The sequence below is a fragment of the Chroicocephalus ridibundus genome, chromosome 8, assembly GCF_963924245.1.
Source record: "Chroicocephalus ridibundus chromosome 8, bChrRid1.1, whole genome shotgun sequence".
Taxonomy (NCBI): Eukaryota; Metazoa; Chordata; class Aves; order Charadriiformes; family Laridae; genus Chroicocephalus; species Chroicocephalus ridibundus.
This window is the reverse complement of record NC_086291.1, coordinates 2,089,851-2,112,792: the sequence shown is the minus strand read 5'-3', so window position 1 is coordinate 2,112,792 and position 22,942 is coordinate 2,089,851. Positions and strand designations below refer to the sequence as shown.

Here is a 22,942-nt window from a genome sequence, read left to right as displayed (position 1 = left end):
CTTTATTTAGCAAATCCCCGGTCGCGCTGCGCCCCGGGGCACCCGGCTCCTCCGCTCCTGGTGCCCGTCACATGGACCTACAGCATGACTCTGCTTGGAGATGAGTAATGCACTCCGGTGACTCATTTTCTGCCTTTTTGTGCTTTTTTTTTTTTTTTTTTTTTTTTAAAATCCATTGACTTCGTCGGTTGATGTTTACTTGCAGCTTCCTACCGCGTATCCTTCAGGAGCTGCCTGATATTTCCAGGGTTTTTTGCTGAGAAACGTCCGTGTGTCAGCTGGAGGGGTTGGAAATCGCTTGGAAATCCGTAAATGCCAATTTTACCTGGAAATGAGAGGGGTTTGCCGGCGCTGCCCTCCCCGGGGAGACGGGTGTCCTCCAGCGATGACCCGGCCTTTGGGAAGAGCCCGTGCAGGGAGCAGGTTCCTGATGTCGTTAGCGCCGGGTTAATTTTGCCCTCAGGAAGATGAGGTTTCGGTCTCAGCACGTGGCAGGAATTGTTTGATAAGGTGGAGGCATCCTGCAGAGCCCCCCAAAGCTGGAGCTGGGCTGTGGGTAGCGATAACCCAGGAGTTTTCCACCTGTGCTGATGGTGCAACGTGGAGGCTGCCATAAATCAGTGCGGAAATGGAGGAATTTGGGGAAGATAACTTATTTATCCATTGCCCAGCTTGGGAGAGGGTTTGCAGGGGAAGTTACAGCTCTTCTCCCTTATTTAAGGAATATAACCCCTGTCGAGGAGCACCCCGACAAGCGTGGGAGGTGGGCTGCTGCGTCTGTCCCGGCTGGAAGCAGAGCCGCTGGGATGCGGGACGGCTGCGGCAAAAAAAAAAGTGTTATTTAGTGGAAAGGTGTTATTTTACTGCGGACGCGGCAGGTGTGTGCCCATCACCTGGGCATCCGGCCACCTGTGCCAGCCCGGTGCCTCGGCAGGTTTCGGGGCTGGTCCGGGGCAGCGGAGCGGCGTTGGGCGCGTTGCGCTCGCCCGGGGATTACAGGCGGATTTCCCGGAGGCGCCGGGCACCCTCCCCGCTGAAAGCGCAGGGCGCAGGATCTCCTTGCGGGGATTAAATCAACCATCTGTTAAATAATCCCGTCCCTCCGCCCGGGCTGCGGCGGCGTTTCGCGCCGGCTGGGGTGGGTGAGGGCTGTGGCCGGGGACACTTTGGGGCCGGGGACACTCTGTGCCAGAGACCCTGTTGTGGCGTCAAAGCTCATTTCCCCACTGGTGTATCCAAACCATCAGAGGTGCTTGGCCTTTGGATTTTTTTTTTTTTAATGGGGAAAAAAATGGGATTAAATGGGATTTTTTTTTTTTTTTAAATGAGGAAGAAAGAGATTTTTTATGTTTTTCAATGGGGGAAAAAAATGGGATTTCTATGTTTTTCAATGGGGGAAAAAAATGGGATTTTTATGTTTTTCAATGGGGGAAAAAAATGGGATTTTTATGTTTTTCAATGGGGGGAAATGTGTTTGGTGTATTTTGGTTTTTTTTTGTTTGTTTGTTTGTTTTTTTTTTAAATGGGGGGAAAAAAAATGGGTTGGGTTGTTGGTGCTGGTGGTTGTAATCCCCGTCTTTGGGTGCCGAGCTGCGGCCGTGGCCTTGGTGACAAACCCACCTGCGTCCCCAGCCCCCGGGGTGGGGCTGTCCCCACTGTCCCTTGCAGCCGTGGGGGCTGTTTCAGGTGACCCCAGGACACGGCTCCCCTTCTCGCAGCCGTGCCTGGGGGATAAATCAGTGCAAGTGGTCCTGCAGCATCTTTCCTGCCAGCGAAAAAATTATCTAAGTGAGCTTTTGGAGCTGGTTAAAGCCATTTTTGCCTATTTTGTGTCTCGCGTATTTATTGGGGTAATTCTAGCAGTGTCCCGCGTCCCTCCAGCGTTGGCGTTGCCTGTCACCTCCTTGGAGCAGCTCTGAGAGGTGCTTTTCCAGCTGGCGAGGGTCGCACACCCCCTTGGTTGGGGGGGGTACCGGGGGGGCCGCATGCCGGGGCTGCCAGGGAGAAATGGGGGGACGTGGCGGTTTGCTGGGACAGGCTCGTACCATCCAGCTTGTAGGATGCTGGCGGTGGGACACGGGGGGGTCCCCAGATGCTGGGGCTCAGCTCTTGCAGCCCCCCCCTTCCCTCCCCAGCCTCTTTTGTTCCCCGCTCTGGCGATGCTTCGGCCGCTCTTCGGGTGACACGAATTCCCAGGCGCTCTCGGAAGGCGGTCGGGGAGAAATTTTTTTTTTTTTTTCTTCCCCGCATCATCCTTTCGGGGCTAATTGCTGGCGATGTGACGTCAGCCCCATGGATTTCTCTCTTGAATGGCTGCGGGAGAGGCGAGGAGGGCCGGCCGCCCGCCGATGTGCGCCCAAGCTCGCAGCCGAGCGCGCCGGGGCTCGCACCCGCCGCTGACGGAGCGAGCTCTGCCACCTTATCCAGGCTGGATTTATCCTTTTTTACCCCCCACCTTCATCATTCCCAGCCGGTCTCCCCTCACGCTCCTAATCTGACAGCGCCCGGTAATTAATCTGGCTCCCCCAGCCGCTGCGATAGGATTAGAGGGAGGGGAAGTGCGTCACGAGGTACGAAGAGGGGGTTATGCTTTTGGTGAAAGTGGTGGAGGGGGAAATGATAAATAAATAAATAATAATTAAAAAAAAAAAAAAGAAAAAAAAAAAAAAGGGAAATAGGTTGGTGTGTTCCCGGGGAGGGGGGGTTGTGTCGGGAGCGAGCGCGCATGTGAGGAGGTGCGGGGTGGGAGGGAGCGGCTGCGCTGCTGCCAGCGCCGGGGCTCGTCCTCCCTTTCTCTCAGCATCCTCCAGTGATCCTGGAGGTGATACAGGCACAGCAGCATCCATGGCCTGCCCGTAGCCTCGGCACTCGGGGGTGGCTTTTTCCCCCCACCCCCCCTCCCCTCCTTGTTATTCCTGCGCCTAAGCCAGCCGGGGATCAGAAGCGTTTGATTTGAGGGCTTGCGTTAAGCATCTGGTAACCGGGATCGTGTTCTCCTGTATTTTTTTTATTTTTTTTTTATTTTTTTATTTTTTTCAGGCTCCTTGGAAATTGAGGAATGCAAGTCTGCCACCATGATGGAAGGTAGGTGATGATCTGAGCATGTCTTTCTGGCTCGCTGGAGTTTTTAAAGCAATGGTGGAGGAAGGAGGATGCTCTGAACCTGTGCGTGTGAATCCTTCTTTTTTTTTTAAAAAAAAAACCAACATAAAATAATATAAAAAAAAAATAAAAATAAAATCCTCCCCTCCCCCTCATCCCAATCGAACCGAAGCACCCTGCCGGCGGATGGTGATGGTGTTATAATAATATCCAGCCCGTCGGCTTCTTTGCGGTTCCATGCCCAGCCCTGTGCGGGCAGCTGGGGGGATGCGACCCCCCGGCCCCTCCGGCTGGCGAGCGGCAGCCTGGGCAGGGAGAGGGAGCCCAGGCCTCGCCATTGAGGTCTTTTAAGCGTTATTTTACCCCCCGCTCGGAAACGCGCTTCCCCAGCCTGCCGTGATGCACAGGGGATGAGTTGAAGTGTTATCTGCACGCACAGACCGGGGGCTGCGAAGCCTGTCCGTGACAGATGGGATTCTGTGGTTTTCCAGTGTTAGCTGTAGGGATGAGCAGCTTCTCGGTGGGAAACGAGGATATTTGAGTTTAAGGCAATTTTTGCCATGTTGGTGCCCCTGGTTTGAAGATGCAGGCTCCGGGGAGGAGGGGTGGGGGGGATGCTGGGTTGAGGCTTATTGGAATAAAAAAGGAAATGAGAAGGAAATATGGGCTCCGGGCACCAGATACTTCAGGCAGCGTTGCGAGACTGTGCGTCTGATCGTGTGTGGGAAAAGCCCCTGGGCATTTCTTAAAGAAATTTTAACCCGGGTCGTTTGTCTCAGCTGTATGTAAAGCGCTTTTTTTTTTTTTTTTTTCTTTTAATGCCTTCTGGAGTAATATGCAGGGAAAGGAAAACTCTTTAATTTTTTTTTTTTTTTTTTTTAGCAGAATACATACTTCAGGGCCAACAAGACCAAAATATTCTGGGGTGGGTTTTTTTGTGGTGTGTTTTTTTTGGTTTGTTTTTTTTTGTTTTTTTTTTTTTTTTATGGCCCTTTGGTGGAGGCAGAGCCGCATCCAGCGCTGGGCTCGCGGCGCTGCCGGCATGTTCACCAGCGGCTCCCCGGCCTCGTGAGATGACAGGCAGAAATTGGGCTGCCTCCCGGCGTCTCCCTGTGAATCCCGGTCTGCCGCCTTGCCCAAATTCACCTGGAAAGGCGTCGGGCTCCGCGTAACCGAGACGTCTTGTATTGACTTAAAATATTTGCCTAACCTCGGCAATTCCGGTGCTGTAAAGGCCGTGTGGGAACACGCAGGAATTGCTGCTTGTCACTTATTTTTATTTTTATTTTTTTTGACTCCTTGGTGTTAAGGGAATAAGCGTCGTCGTCCCTTGGTATGAGGAAATGCCTTCAGTGTCTTCTCGATTACTGACGATAAAGTCTGAAGCGAAAGAGGTTTAATTTTAGGCCGTGACATCGAACTCATCCCAGCGTGCTCGCATACGTGACACGTTGGGAACCAGGCACGCGGCCTGTGCGAGGACGGGTAATTTTAGTGAAGATGTCGTTAACAACACGGTTCCCCTGAAAAGCAGAGGAATTAATGTAGATAAATTGAAGCTGGCCTGCTGTAATTCCTGGTTTGGGTTACTTAACTAGTCTTTGAGGCTGGTTGAGGGGGAAGGTGGTTGGGTTTTTTGTTTGTGTGGGCTGGTTTTTTTTACTGTTTGGGGTAAAATCCTTAAGGATTTTTGCCTTGCTTGTGAAATGCCCGGGGTTTGCCACGGAGCGGGATCCTTGGCCGCCCTGGCCCGGGCGGGGGGATGCAGGCAGGGGGGCCCCGGCCCTGGAATGGGGAGGTCGGCCAAGACCCAGGCAGCCGGTTCCTCGGGCTCTGGCGGACGCGGAATCACTTCTCATGAACCAGTCTGGCGTTTAAAAAAAAAAAAAAAAAAAAATAATACCAGCCACAAAAAGTTTCCCCATTACCTGTGATATTAAACTCCTTAACGTGTTCCCCAGCTAGCTAATGCGTACAGGAACCTGGAATGGAAGCGGGAAAATAGCATTAGGGGAAATAATTAGTGGTTTTGATTAATTTTTTCAAACAGTTGGAAACTGGCTCTATGGGTGGAGTAGTGAAACTTTTGTGACCGATATCCTACTGGCACCTTGCAGAGATGCTTCGTTTTAATATGAGAACGCTTGCAAATGTGCCTAGCTTAATTTGATCTGAAACTTTTAAACCTGCACAAGATGCCTATAGCTCCCTGCAGTAAAACTGCTGAAGGGTTTTTATTAGTATTGTAATGACTTAAATCCCTCGTCTCGCCAAGAGGTTGGAGGCTGTGCTGGAAGCCGAGGGTGGAGCCCGGGGAGGAGCTGGGCTGTGGCTCCCCCGGGATGCAGAACACGGGGCCACCCGGCATCACCCACGGCCGGCGGGATGGACCTGGCTCTGTTGATGGTTTCGCATCATCTTCTGTGGAAACAGGAGAATTTGGCTCCTTGGGAATGATGGAGGATGTGCAATTTGCGCTAGTTTGTGCTGAACCCAGTATGGAGTTTTCTCACGGTCGAAGGGGAGAAAAAGTGCACGATTTTCACTGTGTGCTTAAAAATCACAGTATCTTAAAAAAACTAACCGTGAACGCTGTCTCAAGAAACCAGTCCTCGCTGGGAGAGCTGAAGACGTGCCATACGGTGTCTCAACCACCAGCAGGGCATGGTCCTCTGGGGTGAGGTGGGCACAAGCGTTGCCGTTGATCACCATCCGTGTTGGGGATGGTTTTGTCGCACGTGGCCTCCCTCGTGCAAGTGGAAATTAAGAGTTGGGGATGGGGGCTAAACCCCTCCCCCCAGCTTTGAAATGATAAAAATAACCTGCGGCAAAACTGTGTTGTATGTCAGCATTAGGTCCGGGACCCAAAGCGCCGCTGGAAAGGGCCCACCACATGCTGGAAAGGTCTCCGTGTGCGTGGCAGTAGATGTGAGAGGTATTTAGATGTTCCCTCTGATTGTAAAATAAGTCGCCAGCGCTCAGAAATGCGCTGGGCATGTCGTTAAGGTAAACATCCGTGCACAAGAACAAGTTTATCTGCTTTTGTTTCATCCGTCTGTTGCATCTCCGATGTACTGAAGGTATTTTGTACGGCTTAATTAGGTTTTGAAATCGCTGCTGCAACGTGGCACGCGAGCCAGAAGCTCGGCGATGTTCGGGAAGATTAGACGACCGTTTGGCTGACGGGAGCAGCCGTGGCTACGTTAGAGAAGGTCGTTCCTTCTTCTGTGGGAGATGGTACCTGCGTTTTTTCCAGAGCCCAAACCAGATGTTTGATGGGGAGAAGCTTTCACAGAGTGGAAATTTCTCGTGCCTTGCTTCTCCAGGCTTTTTTGCACCTTTTTCTGGAGAGTTTGATCACTCTGGGAACTTCCATGGATGACTGGTTGCATCCGAAATGGCAAAAAAAGTCTTACTTCATCTTTTAGCAATGGTTGTCTCCAAGCCTCATGTTTTCATCGTGCTGAACAGGTAGTACTGGGACCAGAGGCACCTAATGGCACACAAAAAAGCTTTTTTTTCTTGGTTAGGCAAGAAAATCAGCTTTATTATGTTTTAGGTGGTCTCGTTTCAGTAAAAGGTGTTATCTCAATGTGCTTAAGTTGGCTGTGTGACTCGGCATGAAATGACCTGGTAGAAACATGTGGTTTTTAATTGAGAAAGCCAATAGCAGGTTTGAGGCAATTAACATAAATTCAGGCACGGATGGAAAAACCATCCCAGAAAATACGTGAGGACCATAACACCAAGCTAGGCCCCGGATTTTCCAATCTGTTGTTTGAGCTTGGGCTTGCAAAGAGGCTCAGGGCTTGGGCTTGCAGGAGCATCTCCGGCCACGTCCTGAGATTCAAGGGGGGCTTTTTGAGACCTGCTGGAGCTGCTGCCTAACCGACAGGCCTGACACTGGTGGGGGAACTATTTTTTTGCATGGACACAAGAGAAGATAACGTTTGCCCCTTCTGTTGGGTGATGTTGTCCCTGAGCCAGCGGCTTGGCTCCCCGTGTAGCCCAGGGTGGGCACAGGGCTGGGGACATTTCACCACTTCTTGACTTCAAAGACATACATAAAGCCTTTTTGGGGTGTGTTTGGAGTGTTGATGCTCCCCACGGGCACTGCCTGCGCGGGAAGACTGACCTTTGGAGCTGCTGAAGATGAAGCTTGTGAAAAATGGGGGTTTGGGGAGCAAAGCAAAGGGCAAGGAGCTCTTTAGCTCTCAGTTTTGTGGGTTCAAAAGCAGGGGATGTGGTTAGTGTGTCCGGTCCAGACCTGCTCTGGGGAGCATGAAATGGTCCCACGCTGCATCGTGGTGCTTCCAGTGACATCTCGTGCACTCCGGGTTGGAGCTGGGCTGGCAAAACTGGACCCAAAGAGTATCCCCATCAATTTTGAATGAACTTGCTCAGCAGTCCCGAGGTCAGGCAGCTGAACAGGTTGCAGTAGCAACCTCTAGTCTATGGGGAGAGGGGAAAAAAAATTAAAAATCCCTTTTTGCATGTATCCAAACCCTTCCCGCTGAGCTGGTTTGGGTTTTCCCAGCTCTAGTCCACTGGCAGCGTGTCCCTCCATGCTAAGGGAGGGAAGGCATAAATGGCTCTAGCTCAAAACCAACAACCACCAAGGAAAAGGCCTTATCCAAACACTGGGAATTTGGGAAATGCTTTGGATTGGGGCTGGTGGCACTTGCCAGTTAAAACCCACATGGTGCCGAAGTGGTGGCGTTGAGGGTTCAAACGGAAATACAGGCGAGGCAGCAAAACCTGCCGTTTGCCTCCCGCATAAAATGGTCCATGGGATGTGGCGGCTGAAGCAAAACCCAAACAGGGTCTTTTTGGGGGGGTAGAAAGGATAGAAAATATGGCAAAACTCAACAGCTGCATGTGATGCAGGTCTGCAAAATGCCTCCTTGGACTACGTCTCAATTGAAAGCGAGCCCTTGGGCATCTCGAGTCCAGATGCAGCAATTTGCGTTTCTCTGCCAAGGCAGAAACTTCCAGCACGATTCGTTGGCCTTGTTGAAATTGTGAAGACGCTTTACAAAAAAATTACAGGTTAAACCAGGTTTCTGTTCTCCTTGAACCTTCATCGCAGGATCTTAAGCAGCTAAAGGCGGAAAAACGTGGTTGTGTGTGGAAATGCCCTTCCCTAAAAGCCGGTGTTGAGGCTGCGAAGCCGTGGGTGCCATGAAGTGTGATTTACCCAACACTTGTGCCTGGGATCCCGACCCACGGCTTGGATTTGAGAGGAAGAAAAGTGGAAAGGAGGGGCAGGGAAAGCAGAGCTCCTCCCCAAACCAGCAACACTAACTATTTGGACGTCCAAAATTTGGCCTAGTTGGTTGGAGAGCCTTTCAAAGCCACCAAAGATCCATCCGCCTTTGGGAAGCGGAGGGGGGTGTGGTGCTGGCTGCTTCCCCGCTCGGGTTGCGAGCAAACCTTACGCGCGGTAGCGTCCCCACTTTCTGTGCTGGTCCAAGATAGCCATTTTTTTTGCTCGTTTTACTTCAAGAAGACGGTATATTGGAGTGTCTACGGGTCCAGTAGGAAGGAGGTTCACGTGCAGCAGCACACAGTGAGGCCCTGTTTGCCTTGCCAGCCATTCAACAGCCTCCGCTCTTTATTTTTAATAGAAGTTCAGTTGCAGGCTGGTGTTTCTGGGGGCTTTTGAAGGCTTTTTGCTTTATCTGTGTGAACGCGAGAGGAGTGAGGCTTGCAGTGGTTACAGCTACGGTTTTTTTGGCACTTACAGCCTCGCAGAATGATTTATTATAATTTCCAGTTTGGTTTTTTGGTATTTTTAAAATTTCATAGATGCTCACGCGGCTGCCTGGGGTGTACGTACTTTCCTGGGAGCAGGAGGAATGGGATTTCGGGGCTGTCCTTCGGGAACAGGCACGGAGCTCCTACCCTGCCCTCCAGTGGGCTGCAGCACGAGAGGTGGGAAGGGGCAATTCCCTCCCACGTCCTTATTTCCACTGGAATCGTGCTGACAGTGATAATGGTGCTTGAAACCAGAGAGGTACCAGGACTGGAAAAATCATACTTTGCATCTTGTATAATCTGGGAGCTGTTCCTTATGCATCCCAGCCTTGGAAAAGCACCTAAGGCTTTGGGAAGTCTGTCTTTCCACTTTAGTTATGACTTTTTTTTGTGTTTGGGTTTTTTTCTTTTGGTTGGTTGGTTTGGTTTTTTGTGTTGGTTTCATGGTTTGTTTTTTTTTTTTTTTTTTTTTAAGGAGAGTTATTGATTAAAAAAACATATCTCTTAAAATCCTCCACCTACATGTTGCAGGGAATTTCAAACGCCAACTTGAGATTAATGTCATCACGTGTGGGATGTGTGGAAATAATCCGGCGGGGAGGTTTGGGATAGGGTGAGGCGAGGAAGCCGGGAGGAGCAGGGATGCTGCGGGCTCCCGCGGGATTTCATACAGCCCCGCAAATATATGGGTTTTCTCCAGTCGGGTCCGTAGAAATCATTAAAGATGCACCTTGGTTATTAGAGGCAATAAATAATAAATGGGTACCAGGCTTTTCAGCGCAGGCACGCGTGTCGGTGGCCATGTGGTTATTTTGGGCTTTCCTTAAAATACCGCCCGGCGTCGCACCTGGGGCTGGGGGGTGCAGGGAGAGGGGTTGCATCCCCTGCCCCGCTCCTGTCACAGGCACCATCGGCTTCAAGAACAAACTCGTGTCTAAAACATCAGCTCGGATGAGGATTTGTGGTGGATTATAACCAGAATGACGGAATGGTTTGGGTTGGAAGGGACCTTAAAGATCATCTTGTTCCAACCCCCTGCCCTGGGCAGGGACACCTCCCACTAGAAGCTTTTGTATCAGCTGAAAAAAAAAAAAAAAAACTTGGGTAGTATGAGGCAGTACGAAAAAAATCTGTATCAGAACCTTCCCTGAACCACCTCCCCATGAGCAGGGTCTGTGTGGTCCATGGATGGATGCAGACCCAGCTCTTGAGGGGCTGTTTTTTGGATTCACTACTGCTGGAAGCAGCAAAATTAAAAATAAAAATAGTTTTCCCCCAGTATTTTGCTGTCAGCAAAGAAATTAAAACTAGAGATGGGTGGATTCAAACTGGACGTTAGGAAGAAGCTCTTCACCATGAGGGCGGTGAGCCCCTGGCGCAGGTTGCCCAGAGAAGCTGTGGCTGCCCCATCCCTGGAGGGGTTCAAGGCCAGGTTGGCCGGGGCTTGGAGCAACCTGGGCTGGTGGGAGGTGTCCCTGCCCAGGGCAGGGGGGTGGAATGAGATGATCTTTAAGGTCCCTTCCAACCCTCACAACTCTTATGATTCTATGAAATTGATAAATGCAATGCTGCTGAAAGCACTCCTGTAGCCACCTTGTTACTGGTGGGGTTTGCTTGGAGCTGGTGGCGTTGGTAAATACACCTGACAACGAGCTCATCTGGGGCGCTTTTAGGTCCCTCATAAGGTGCCCTTCCACATGTCAAAGGAGGACTTAAATTTTAAGATGGCTTGTTGGAGTTTTGCAGGGGTTTGGCCTGGTTTTGGCGCTGGTGCAGAAGATGCAAAAGCAGCCTGTCCAAGTTATTAATAATGAGGTCATTTATCCTCACGTTTACCTGGCTCCTTTCACCTGGGGACCTCGAGCTCCTTCACGCCGCATGGCTCCTCTGCGGGGAGACAGATGGGTGGGGGAAGCTCCGTCGGTTTTGCTAAATGCTGCCTGGAACTGAAGCCTTTCTTTGGGTCAGGTCTCCTGCTCTTTATTTTTAGTTACGCTATTGCCACGGTTAATCACTGCTTTAAAATTAAGGTATTCATTTGACAGCAGACCGTGGGAGGAACCAGGATGGTTAGAGGAACTGGGAAAAAGTGTCTCGTCACCTTTTATTTTGGGCCTGAGTTTTCATCGTATGTAAATGTAAATATTGCAGTTTTAGTTGGGTTGGTTTTTGGGGTTTTTTTGGTGGTTTTTTTTGTTTTTTTGGATGACCAAATTGAGAGCAAGTGACGCTTTTCCCTGGCAGCTCGCCCGGAGTTGTACCTTGTCCCCAAGGAGGCGGCTCCCGTGTCGTGCAGGTGACAAACCCACCCTTGCCAGAGGGCCAGGTGTCCTCTTCTCCCCTGGGGACATCAGGAGCTCCTGGAGGGTCACACAGATGTTGGCCGCAGCGGCGTGGCCGTGATGGCTAAGTCACGGAAGGCTGTTTCTTGGTGTCATGCCCAGGCAAGGATTTTGGTGGGTTTTAATAAGTCCTTATATTCTGTGTACACAGTACGACTGTAAAATTGGTGTGGTATTTCATAGAATATTGTCAAAATAGTTGCTGGGAGTCTGTGGTGCATGTGGAGGTGATGGGTTTTAAGGAGATGCCCTTTGAAAGAGGGCTGTGAGATGGGACCCGCTGTCGGCTGTGGCATCAGCTGAGGAGCAGGCGCAACAGGAAAGCCTTGCAAAGAAAAGGAGAAGTTTGCGGTGGGGTTTTTGGTTGTTTTTTTGGGGGGTGGAATACCAGCATGGGGGATATAACGTGCTTGGGTGTCCCCTGGACGCGCTGTGTCCCACCAGCGAGCCCAGTGCCCTCCTGCAGCTGCTTGGTGCCAGGGCTGGCGTCTGAGAGCGCCGTCGTCTCCCGTTCCGAACAAACCAAAAAACCCCAAACCCCCTAAAAATAGAAATCTGAGTGTCTTTTGGGAGGGAGAGCCTGTCCTGGGCAACTTCTTAAATAGCACAGCAACCTTTAGAAATGCATCTGGTGTTTTTGTGCGTGTGCCAGCTGTGAATGAAAGCCACAACTGTACCCAGATTTAATTTACCGACAATATTGGCGGAGGCGTTTGTGTCCCACATCCCTCGGTTGCCGCACGCCTGGGGTCTCTGAAAGTTGGTATTAAAAAAAAAAAAAAAAAAATCAAATCTCTGGGGAAAGCAGGCGGTGAATAATTCCTGCAGCTGCTTTACTGAGGTTGGGGAATAACCTATGAGCAACGATTTGCATCCTTCCGCTGTTAAATAGTCCTTAAATGCTCAGCTCCGTTGCAGAGGGGAAAAAGAACTGGAGTCTTGTGTGTTGTGACGTGCCCTGCTGATGCTGCCCTTTATTTTAAGGACAGTCTCGTCCCCGGGCTTTGCTTTGGGCTGGCTCTGAGCTGGGCGGCCCCATGGCATGGGAGGAGGGCTGGGCGCGCGCGTCCGCTGAGCATCCCTGCGATGAGACGGAAACGTTCGGGCTCCTGGCTGCACCCCCCTCCAGCCCTGCTCGTTGTTGTACCGGGTCTTGCCATGGGGAGAGCCCGGACCTATGTTTGCATGGAATATAAATTTATATATATAATGCAAAATGTAAATGTATATGCAATATAATATAGGATAATGGATATGGGATAATAATATGGAATATAAATATAGGAGTATATCGGATATATTATATATAATAATATATAATTATATAGTAATAATATTAAAATATATAGTGTGAATGTAGTAATAATATAATTTATAATAGTATAAAATATATTAATATACACTTAAGAGATAATTATATTAATATATACTATAATATCGACATAATTAATACGACACATTAATACGACACATTAATACGACACATTAATACGACACATTAATACGACACATTAATACGACACATTAATACGACACATTAATACGACACATTAATACGACACATTAATACGACACATTAATACGACACATTAATACGACACATTAATACGACACATTAATACGACACATTAATACGACACATTAATACGACACATTAATACGACACATTAATACGACACATTAATACGACACATTAATACGACACATTAATACGACACATTAATACGACACATTAATACGACACATTAATACGACACATTAATACGACACATTAATACGACACATTAATACGACACATTAATACGACACATTAATACGACACATTAATACGACACATTAATACGACACATTAATACATTGTATTGCTATATAACATATATAGATATATATATGGATTATAAATCTATTTGCACGGCTCAGGGTTTATTCCCGCATGCTGGGGCCGCAGTTAAGGGCTGGGGTCTCACCCCGCGCTGCGGGCGCAGGTTATCTGAGCTGCGTTGTGCCTGCAAAGCAAAGGGGCCACGCTGACGCCCAGACACAGGTTTAATCTCGGGTATATTTACATAAGGCGGCGCGTCCTCCCTTGCCGTAACGAGTGCCATTCCCCAGCCCTTTGAACTCCGGGCTCTGACTGCTGCGATGAGTATTTGGGCAGTTTGCGAAGGGGGGGAAAAAAGGCACAGACCAAAGAGAAGGGGAAAGACGTGCAAGGTCCCGGGAGCCCAAACCCCTCCAGGGACACAGGGATGGATGCTCGCTGCTCCAGGGCACGGGGGATGCAGCTCTAGGGCAAGCAGGACGTGTGTGTCAGCAGCCACAAACCCAGAGGTGGACACTTGGCCACAGGGCTTTCTCGAAGTTATTCTTCATGTCTAGTAGCTGGAATAGGATCCGTATTTTTAGAAAGGTGCCGAATGCTAATTCAAAACCTCCTTAGGCAGAGTTCACCACAACCTGTTCAGAGACTTAATTACCCTCATGGTTGAAAACGTGACTGTATTTCTGAATCAGCTGCAGGGTCTTCTAGATCCCTTCATCACCACGTTTCCATTCCTTGGGCGGGTGCTTGGACCCCGGCGCAGCCTCTTCCGACGCGGTTTTGGTGCTGTGCTGAACAGGCGAAGCTCCTGCAGGTGCCCATCTCCTGCTCCTCCAGCCTTTCAGCCGCCCTGGTTGCTCTCCCATCGGCCGTGTGCCAGCTCTGGGGTCCCCCCAGAAGCGTTGGGTGCTGGGCTCGGGCACAGCAGCTGGGCAGGACCGAGCCCAGGTGTGATGCCACCTCTCTGCTCCTCTTTGCCATGTCCCTGCTTGAAGGTGGGGCTTGTTTTTACCGCAAAACTCTTGATCTCCTCAGTGGTGACCAAGAGCACCACCACTGGACCCCTCCAGTGGAAGGTGGCGTGCACCACGTCTCCGAACAGCACTATTTACATGGGTCAACAGCCTGGGGCCTGGAGCCAGGAGTGACCACTCCTACTGTAGGAGAAAATGACCCCAGAGCAGTAACTTGTGATGTTTTATTCTATTCAGACTTATTCGCGATCTATGTAGGCTCTCAAACACCAGTAGTCCTTCATGTCTTCCAACTGAAATTTCTGATAAGGAGCAAATTTCTCCTTAACAACAACAACAAACACATAAAAAAAAAACCCCAAACCCCACAACAAAAACCAAATCCGCAACGGTTGTTGCTCACTTTTGTTTTCAAGTATCTCCTTTCCAAAGCCACAGGCGAGAAGCCAACAGTGTTCTGCTCCTGCAGAGAGCAACAGAAGTGGCGGTGTGGCCGCCATCCCTTTTTCCCCATTTTTTTTTTTTTTTCTTCATTTTCTGATAGGGAGAAACTGTTGTAAGCATGTGAAGATTGTGATATGTGTCTGTGTGACTTTGCTAGCCAGATAATTTTTTTTTTTTCAATAGCTGTAAGTGTAACAGGGTAGAGTAAATTCACGTACGTAAGGACCTTTAGTGCCTGGCTAGCTTGCTATCAAAGATGGCTTTGTTAGCCCCCCGTGGCGAAGTGAAATGTAGTGGTTTAGCGGCAGTTTGCGCTGGAAACAATGGGTTTACTGGGATGAAATGTTAAGTACAGCGAGATCACAGGGCCGCCGGGCAGAGCTGGATGTGCGTACAGCACTGCGCCCCGTCAGAAGGGACATCAGCTGCTTGTTTTAAAAATCCCTTTTTATGTATTTTGAGGTAGCAAAGCAAGTAAGCTCCTGCAGGTGACTCCCCCGGGCTTTTTGAAGGGGTTTTCCAGTAAATTTTCAGAAAAACAAATTTCCTGTCTGGTTAAAACGTAGACTTTGCTTGTGTGGGGAGAGTACTACGTCTGGCCCTTACCCTGGGGAGCAGCTGGTTCCTGGACACCCACCACTCAGATATCAATCACCATTATCATCATCAAAATTTTTCAGTTCTAGGTAAACCTTATCATTTGAAACCAAGGCTTGTTGACGGGTCAAATGTGCATCCCCCTGGGGATTTGTGTTCTTGCTGGTCCCTTGGGCCCATCTCCAAGGGTCCCGTTGTGGTCCCTTGGCCAAGGGCAGGGTGGTGGTTTCCATTGGTGGACCTTGAGACAAAAACTACCGAACCTGGTGCTACTAAAGCACAGGGGCTGTTCCTGCGCCCTGAGCCGCTGCCATGGCACCGTCCTCCTTCATGGGGGCTTTGTCCAGGTGTGAATGTGCGGTGGTTGTAGTTGATTTGATGCAAAATACTCTCATCTGGCCTCGGGATGCCAGAGGGGTAGATGTGTCACTTAGGGACATGGTTTAGTGGTGGACTTGGCAGTGTTAGGTTTGCGGTTGAACTCAATGATCTTAAAGGTCTTTTCCAACCGAAGTGATTCTATGATTCTCTTTGGAAAGGCGTTCTGCATTATTTCTTTTTTTTTTTTTTTTGATACCGGAGGAGCTGAGCTGTAAGAAATGCCCTTTTTTTTTGGTTAGATTGGTAGGAGTGACCTCATTGCGTGTTTCCTGGGAGTTATGGTCCTGGAGGGCGTCCCTGTATGGGACGTCTTGGCTGGTGGAGCAAAGTGCTTGAGGGGAATGGTCCCAGCAGACCCCCAGGAGAGGCTGGGGGGAATGGTGAACCCCGGCGCTTGCTGGGACAGGGAGCTTGGAGGGTGTTGTCAGAAAGTGTAAAATAGGGTAATGTAGCCCTGCTGGGGAAAAGGAAACCCTGAGAATTGGGGTGGGGGGGAGTGAACAACCGGTCAACTTGAAATAGAGCGAAGTTTTAATATTATTTCCTCGAGGGGATAAGAAGGGTCATTTATTGACTGAGAAGACAGACATTTGACAAAAAGACCTGGCGTGCATTATTTATGTCACTTTGCACAGAGGATGGGAGGCTAATGCCAGAAATAAATACCCTCGAAATGGGGGGGAAAACAGAGGGAGACGGCAGCGGAGCAAACGCACAGCTATTTGCAGAGCCTGGCGAAGCCCACAGGCTGGGGGCTGGCGCGAGGCTGGGAAATACAGGTGCTGCTGGTCAAAAGAGTGAATCCTCACTAAAACTCGCTCTGCAGAGGCAGCCGAGACGCAGCACTTCAAATTAGGAAAGGAACCAGGTAAGGGTGGAGGCAACGGTACGTTATTAATTGCCTGTCGTGACCTTCAGTGGTGATGGGATCATGGCCGGAGCCTGCAGGGACACCACGGCAGGTGGCGGGGAGCAGCAGAAGACCTTGTCTCGTGAAGGACTCGGCTTGTCACCCCTGGCCGTGCTCTGCGGGGCCAGGTGGCTGCAGAAGGAGTCCCTTGGGCTGCCGACACGAAGGGTGCCATGGCTGCCCGACCGCCGCTCGCTGATGGCCCATCCTCTCTTCTCCGGAGCAACGGCTGCAATTAGACTTGTAAATGAAGGCGGTTAAAATATTAATGGCTGTATCGAGGCTCAGTTCCTCGCCGCCTTGTTAAGCCTGCTGAAAGGCTGGTAACGAGCTTTAGTGCAAAGGTTGGTTTAGGTAAAGCATTTTTAATGTTATGAGGTTGTATGCTAATTTAATTACATATGAGGTGGGCAAAGCCAAAAATATCATGGACTGGAACAGCGCAGTTACCGAGACTTGACTTTGCTGCTACCTTGGCCGTGGTGGTTGGGAACGCTGGGTTTTTGCAATGGACCGAACATGCCCATTTTCATGTAAAATATTGTTATTGTTGCAGTAGCTGGGCCCAAAAGTCAAACCAGGGGAAGCTTCTGGGCTGACCTGCAGAGAGGGTTTGGGATGCTGCCGTTCGGGTTATTTAGCTGGGGCTTGATGTGGTTACACCCTCGCTTCTTAAACCTTAATTTACCATTTGACTTTCGCCTCTGGATACGACTCGGAGAATTCAGTAGTTTTGTCTCGCCTTTGGTTTTGTTTTGCGGAGCAAAGGGAGGATTATTATTTCTTTGGTAAAGGCAGCCAACACCAAACGCAAAGTCCTTTGGCTACGAAACAGCAGCAGGTTTCCACGTCTTTGGCTCCAGCAAAGTAATCCAAAGCGCACGGGTTTGTGTGCAGCGGGGAAAGCAGGGCGCTCCAATCAGCCTTAAGCTACGTGCAAAAAAATCCACACAACTGAAACAAAGAAAAAACAAACCGATTAGCGATTATTTCTTATTTCCCCCTTATTTCTCCCCTTTCTTCCTTCTCCCTGCAGGTACTTTGGTCTTGAGTCTCTGGCATGGCAGTAGATAATGTTTATCTTCGTGCACAGACTGAGTAGAACTAATTTCAATCATATTTTTTCCTTTCTTTAGTCATCACAAAAGAGAGCTTAAGACCAAAATTTCTCTCACTGATGTCTCTCCTATGTGGGAGGTGTGTTGCTTTCACGAGGCCCGTCCTTCCAAGCGAGCAGCTCTTCCTCCAGGGACCCCCCCCCCTCGGTATTTGGGGGTCCAGGAGCAGGAGCTGCTCCCACCATCTGGGGACAGAGGGTGAAGGATGGGGGTTGGGAGAACAGGGTTATCCCTCTTCTAGAGGCGTTAAGTTTTCAGTGTAGAATATAAGATGTTGGTAGTTTTTTAAGAATAGGGTTCAGAAAGCTCCATAGTGTTAAATACTCATTCACGTTTCTCAGATGCCAATTCTTAAGTGTACTAGGAAAAAGGGATAATAGTAAATAAGAGGTGAATAATGCCCCCCGGTTCAGAGCATTGTTTGTGTTTGCAATGGGATCCCTGGCGCACAACGGTTGGTTCAGCCTTGGCTTGTGGCTACTCTGAGTCTTTGAGTAAGAAGCCTTTTGGCCTGAGGAGTAATTGCGGCACGTGAAGTTGTCGTACCTCGGAGGGGCCGGTGCCTTTCCCCGTGTCTGGCCTCTGCGGACAAGGCTGGTTTTGAGGCCGCTGACGTGGTTTCAGACATTCTTGCTGCTGTGGAGGTAAGAGCACGTGAATGACTCTGGCTCGTTGTGCGTGTGGCTCGTTGAGGAAAACCTGCCGAAGGAGAGAGCAGAAATGTCAAATACACCGTCCGCGGAGTTTTGAGTCTAACCTGGAAGGATGTCCCGCCGGTCCTTGGGCGGGACGCGCGAGTGCAGTGTTCAGTGCTGCCATCGCTGGTGTTTTCTCCAGCTCATGCCTGGCGTGGTGGGGGCTCTTACTGGGGTCACTGTGCCCCTTCAAAGAGCATAGACTAAACCACTGCTGAGGGTAACATATGGCCTTTCCTGCTTGGAGACCAGGGGCGCCCGCCTCTGCTTTAGCCACGTAATAACTGTGCAGAACAAAATCAGCCACTAATCTTCAAAACAGCAGCGAGCAGTGCAGTAGCTGTTGGTGGGAAGGCAGATTTCATGCCTTCCCTTCTTCTCCGATGCTATGAAACCAGCAGCAAAGCTCGAGCTTTGTCCGGACCTTTGTCCGACTCAAAGTGTGGTTTTAGGCTGAGATTAAAATGGAGACGTGCTGGGCTGGCTGACGAGGTGGGTCTTCCCTTGTAGTCTGAATGTGACAAAAGAGACAGGGCTTTGGGAATGTAGGTAGGGACTTGTGTAACTGTTAATGGTCCATATTTGAGAGCATTTATGTTCCTCCTATGAGTAAGGTAGGAAGTCCCTGGGGTGAATGTGTGGGGAGAGGGCTAGGATGGCGATAGCTGCAGGGATTTAAATCCTTCCCCCTGATGCTGCCATTAGCTGGGTACCTACTGGCACTTACAGTGGCCTGGGACCTTGTTCCTGGTTTTCTGACACCTCTGGCAGCCCTGCAGCTGATGGATGGAATTTCTGTGGCTGAAGGCCATGCATCAGAGGAGACGTGTTCCCAACGTGCCCTGTACGACCTATGCAGCGAGGTGGGGTACCTTGGGGCTTTAGGAAATCCTTCCCAGGCCCCGCAGCAAGCAGGCGACCAGCCCCAGCCAGAGACCTGCAAGGGGACAGGTCCGGAGGGGCGAGGAGAAGCTGGGTGTCTTGCCCAGGTGCCCCTGGAGGTGCTGGGTGGAGAGTGGGGACAGCTGACGGAGGGGGCTGTGTCACTGCCATCACAGGGCCATGCGGCTCTCCGGGTCTTCCCCCTGGAGAGTGGTTTGGATCCGGCACCCAGTGCTCCTTGATGGGGAAAGGTGAGATTTGGTCTCCGTGTTAGCCACTGCTTTAGAGAGCGTCACCCAAGTGGTGGTTTCATCTCCTCCCTGCTCTGAGCCATCCCTTGATGCCCCATACGGATATGCTCTATTTTCTTCTTTCGTGCCTGTCTTTCTGCCACCTCACTGATCCTTCTCTGCTTTCTCTCCCACCTACTCTCTCACCTTTTCTCTTCCAGCAGTAAGTCTGCCTTGTCCTGTGAGGTTCCCTGAACCCATAGCGTTTCCATGTAGCATTCCCTCTGTGGACAAGGTCGTCTTATTATTTTATAAGGATGACTCTTGCCAGGACTGGCTTTAATGGCACTTCAGGTTCTAAAACCAACTGAAATGAGACTTGAGGACCAGAAAGTGTAGCTCCCTTCCATGCACAACCCTCAGCTCTGCCCCTGCACCATCAAACGAGGTATTTTTCACAGCCCTCTGGGCTGGGCTTGACCATGTCAAGGGAGACATGAGCTTCTCTGAGCTGCAGAGCTGTCCTGGAAAATCACCGCGTTGTCCCTCACCAAACCATGGACCTCTCTGGTGTCACTGTCAGGGGACCAGCACCCCAGCACGGGTGGTGGGTTTCAGCAGGGGACCTGCTCCCACTGGCTCTTGACAACCATCTCCAAAGAAGGCTTTCATTTCTATTCTGCCTTTCCTAAGTATCCCTCTTTCCCCTCCACCATGACCATTTTAAGCAGATGGTGGGCCTATTATATAACTGAGCAGAAGGCTTCATTGCAGAATTTAGCCAAACTGGGTGCTGCTTCAGATAAGACTAAACAACAACTCATTTCTGGGGTTTTTGGCCCTCCCCGTTCTACTCTGAGTTTGGAGGATGAAGTTATTCTAAGGGGTGAGATCAATGGAAATCTTCCCCAGTTATTAATAACTTGCTGGAGCCTTGAAGAAATTGTGGGAAAGCTGAAAGGCAAGACGTAGTAAAAAAAAAAGCTGGCCATGCGAGGTTTGAGGGATGAGCCCGTGGGGTTCAGCATTGCTCCCTGCTGCTTCTGCTGCCCTTAGCAGCTGGGTGCATATGGATCCTATAGGCTGGGTGTCTATGGGATCCCATAAGGAATTCCTTCATCCCTGACCATGTATTGCTTGCTCTGGGCAGAGGAGGGAAGTGCACTGGGCGTGATTTTTTTTTTTTCACAAGCAGTACCTTTGTTTCTCATTTCACGGAGGAAATGGCCAACCCAAAGCTCCATGAGCAACACCAAGGAGACCTGCTGGAGCCTCTCCTGGTCCCGCGCTGGCTGCTTTGGTCCTAGTGTTGGCCCCAAACCCACCCAACCACGAGGTATCAAGAGCCAGAAGCACCCCTTGTATTTTGATAATATTTAATTCCCATGTTTTTTTGATGTGCTGCAGAAACCTAGCATTTCTAGTGCTTGTTGCCTGTTTCAGTCAATGCCCAGAAAATTGGGATGTTCCTGGGAAAATGGAAAATAATTTCAGTTGAAGGGCATGTTCAAATCAGGAGGCAGACCAAAGAAACCCAGTTTTCCCCAGAAAGCATCCATTGAATGAATGTGCCAGGGCACAGAGCTCCTGGGAGGAGTGCTTCCGTGTTCTTGGGGTGTCCAGAGCTGATTTCAGGGGAACTACAGGAGACTTGGCTCTTTCAGCACGTCACTTGAGGTAGAAGCTTGATGGTTTTCGTTGAATCCTAAACTGTATTTTTCAAGAAAGCAGGTTTTAGCCCAAGCATAGCTTTGGGCTTCAGGTATAGCGTGTGTTGCTTGAGCTGTGTCCCAGACTCACAGCACGTCATGTTTGTGTGACTGCCTACCAAGGCAAAACCCCGCAGGAGCTCCAAAAGAAGCCAGAAATAGCAGTTCTAGACTCAAGGTCAGTGGTTTATATTAGCTTCCGTGGCCACCAGGACCTCTAAATTATGCTGTGACTGAAGTTAATTGCTACGGTGCCATGGGCAGTGATAGCACGACAAGGGTGTCCGGCAGCTTGCAGCCGCAGCCAGGTCTCAGCGGTCGGGCTGGACGGCCACCGCCAGCGGAGGATCATCTGCATGAAAACCAGCCAGCCAAGTGAAATGGGGTTTAAAATGCTCCAAAATCCCTGCCTTGGTGTGCCTGCTGCAAGTGGTTATTGAAAAAACCCTCTCCTGGATAGCCCTTAGGCTGGAAAAGAGGAAGAAACTCGCAGAAACCCGCTCTCCTCCATCTCTTTTAGAAGTGGTGTGGTGGTGGCCACTGCCCTGGTGGGGTTTGTGGCTTGTGGGGCTCCCTGGGCTTCCCAACCGGCTCCAGCATCGTGGGTACCAGGCATGGTTTTCAGTGCTGTGCAGATCGAGAATCGGTGCAAAAGATAACCAATTTCATGGTTTAAACTGGGGTTTTTTTGGGTTTTTTTACACCCAAGAGGGGTTTCCCCACCGTGCGTTAGTGCCTACCTGGAGCACGGCAAAGGAGCGTATAATTAAGACAGTAAGCTTAGAAATATTAACTGTGAAACATGTAGTCACACATGCTGAGATCAAGTTAATGAGTGTTAAGTGAACAAATAAAAGGCATAAGCAAATGTACACACTACCTGCAAAGTCCTGCTGGTAGTTTCTTGGGTTTGGGTCTTTTTTTTTAACCTTATTTATGAACTACAGCTGACGTAAGGGAATAAGGAACCTCTTGGAGGACTTCTTTGAAGCATAATATTAATATTGCATTCTTACTTATGTTCCTTCTGTCCACAGGATTGAAAAAACGTACAAGGAAGGCCTTTGGTATACGCAAGAAAGAAAAGGATACTGATTCCACGTAAGTCAATGAGACATAACCCGCATTAATATATAATGATGCTGGGGAGAAGTTGATGCCGGTGTGCCAGGACAGGAAGGAAGTCGGTGCATGGCAGGCATTTGTCATCCTTGGATCAAATCTTGTAATAACAGATATGTTTAAGCTGTTTCCCCTTGTACAGCCAGTGGCCAACAAATAAGGTATTTTCTTGGTGGCTCTGCAGAGATAATAAAGCCGGTTGTCCACGTGTTTGCAATTTACGGTGACAGTTAGCGGTGATCAGAAGAAAATTACTCCTCTGAGAGTTTCAGCAGATTAATCTCTGCCCAAACTACTGATTTGCCCGTCTGCTGAGATCTTTTTAGATGCAAATGCAATTTAAAGGGATGCCTGTGCAGGCAGCGAGGCCGGCCGTGGAGCGAAGGGCTGCGCGGTTGGGGCAGGCTCGGGACGGGGAAGGACGCACGGGGCTGGTGGAGCCCGCGCTCCTTTGGCTTTGCTGCGAGAGATGCTTTTGCTTCCTGGGAAAACATCTGGTGGGGGTTTCCCCCCGCATCTGGCAGGGGTTCTCGGCACGTGTGGCAGGGGATGCCGTGCACGGGTGCAGAACCACTGGCAGGGCGCTGAGCCCAGCCCAGGGAGGGCTCTCGGCTGCCACTGACGCGGTTTTGGGGTAGATGTCCCAAAACAACGTGGCAAAGGAGCCTGTGCACCCCGTGTGCTGGGGACGGAGCCGGGGAAAGGCAGCAGGGACCCCCGCTCCCGCACCTACGGCATCCTCCAGGTGCTCAGTGTCTGGCACAGCAGAAACCCTATGGGCTCTTTCTTTTCTTTAAATTGTTTTCCCGAGCTGTTTCACATCTCAGCGGTGGTGGGTGAGGTTTCCTGTGCGATGG

General features: G+C 50.1%; 1 protein-coding gene across 1 annotated transcript in view; it reads left to right on the top strand.

Annotated features, from left to right (window-relative positions):
* Positions 1–2,298: 2,298 nt before the first annotated feature.
* Positions 2,299–22,942, top strand: part of SGIP1 (SH3GL interacting endocytic adaptor 1) — a 60,736-nt gene continuing 40,092 nt past the window's right edge. The window contains exons 1-3 of the mRNA XM_063343123.1: positions 2,299–2,570; positions 3,040–3,084; positions 22,001–22,064. Of these exons, the coding sequence (XP_063199193.1) occupies positions 3,075–3,084; positions 22,001–22,064 (74 nt within the window). The 5' untranslated portion in view covers positions 2,299–2,570; positions 3,040–3,074. The remainder of the gene's footprint in view (positions 2,571–3,039; positions 3,085–22,000; positions 22,065–22,942) is intronic.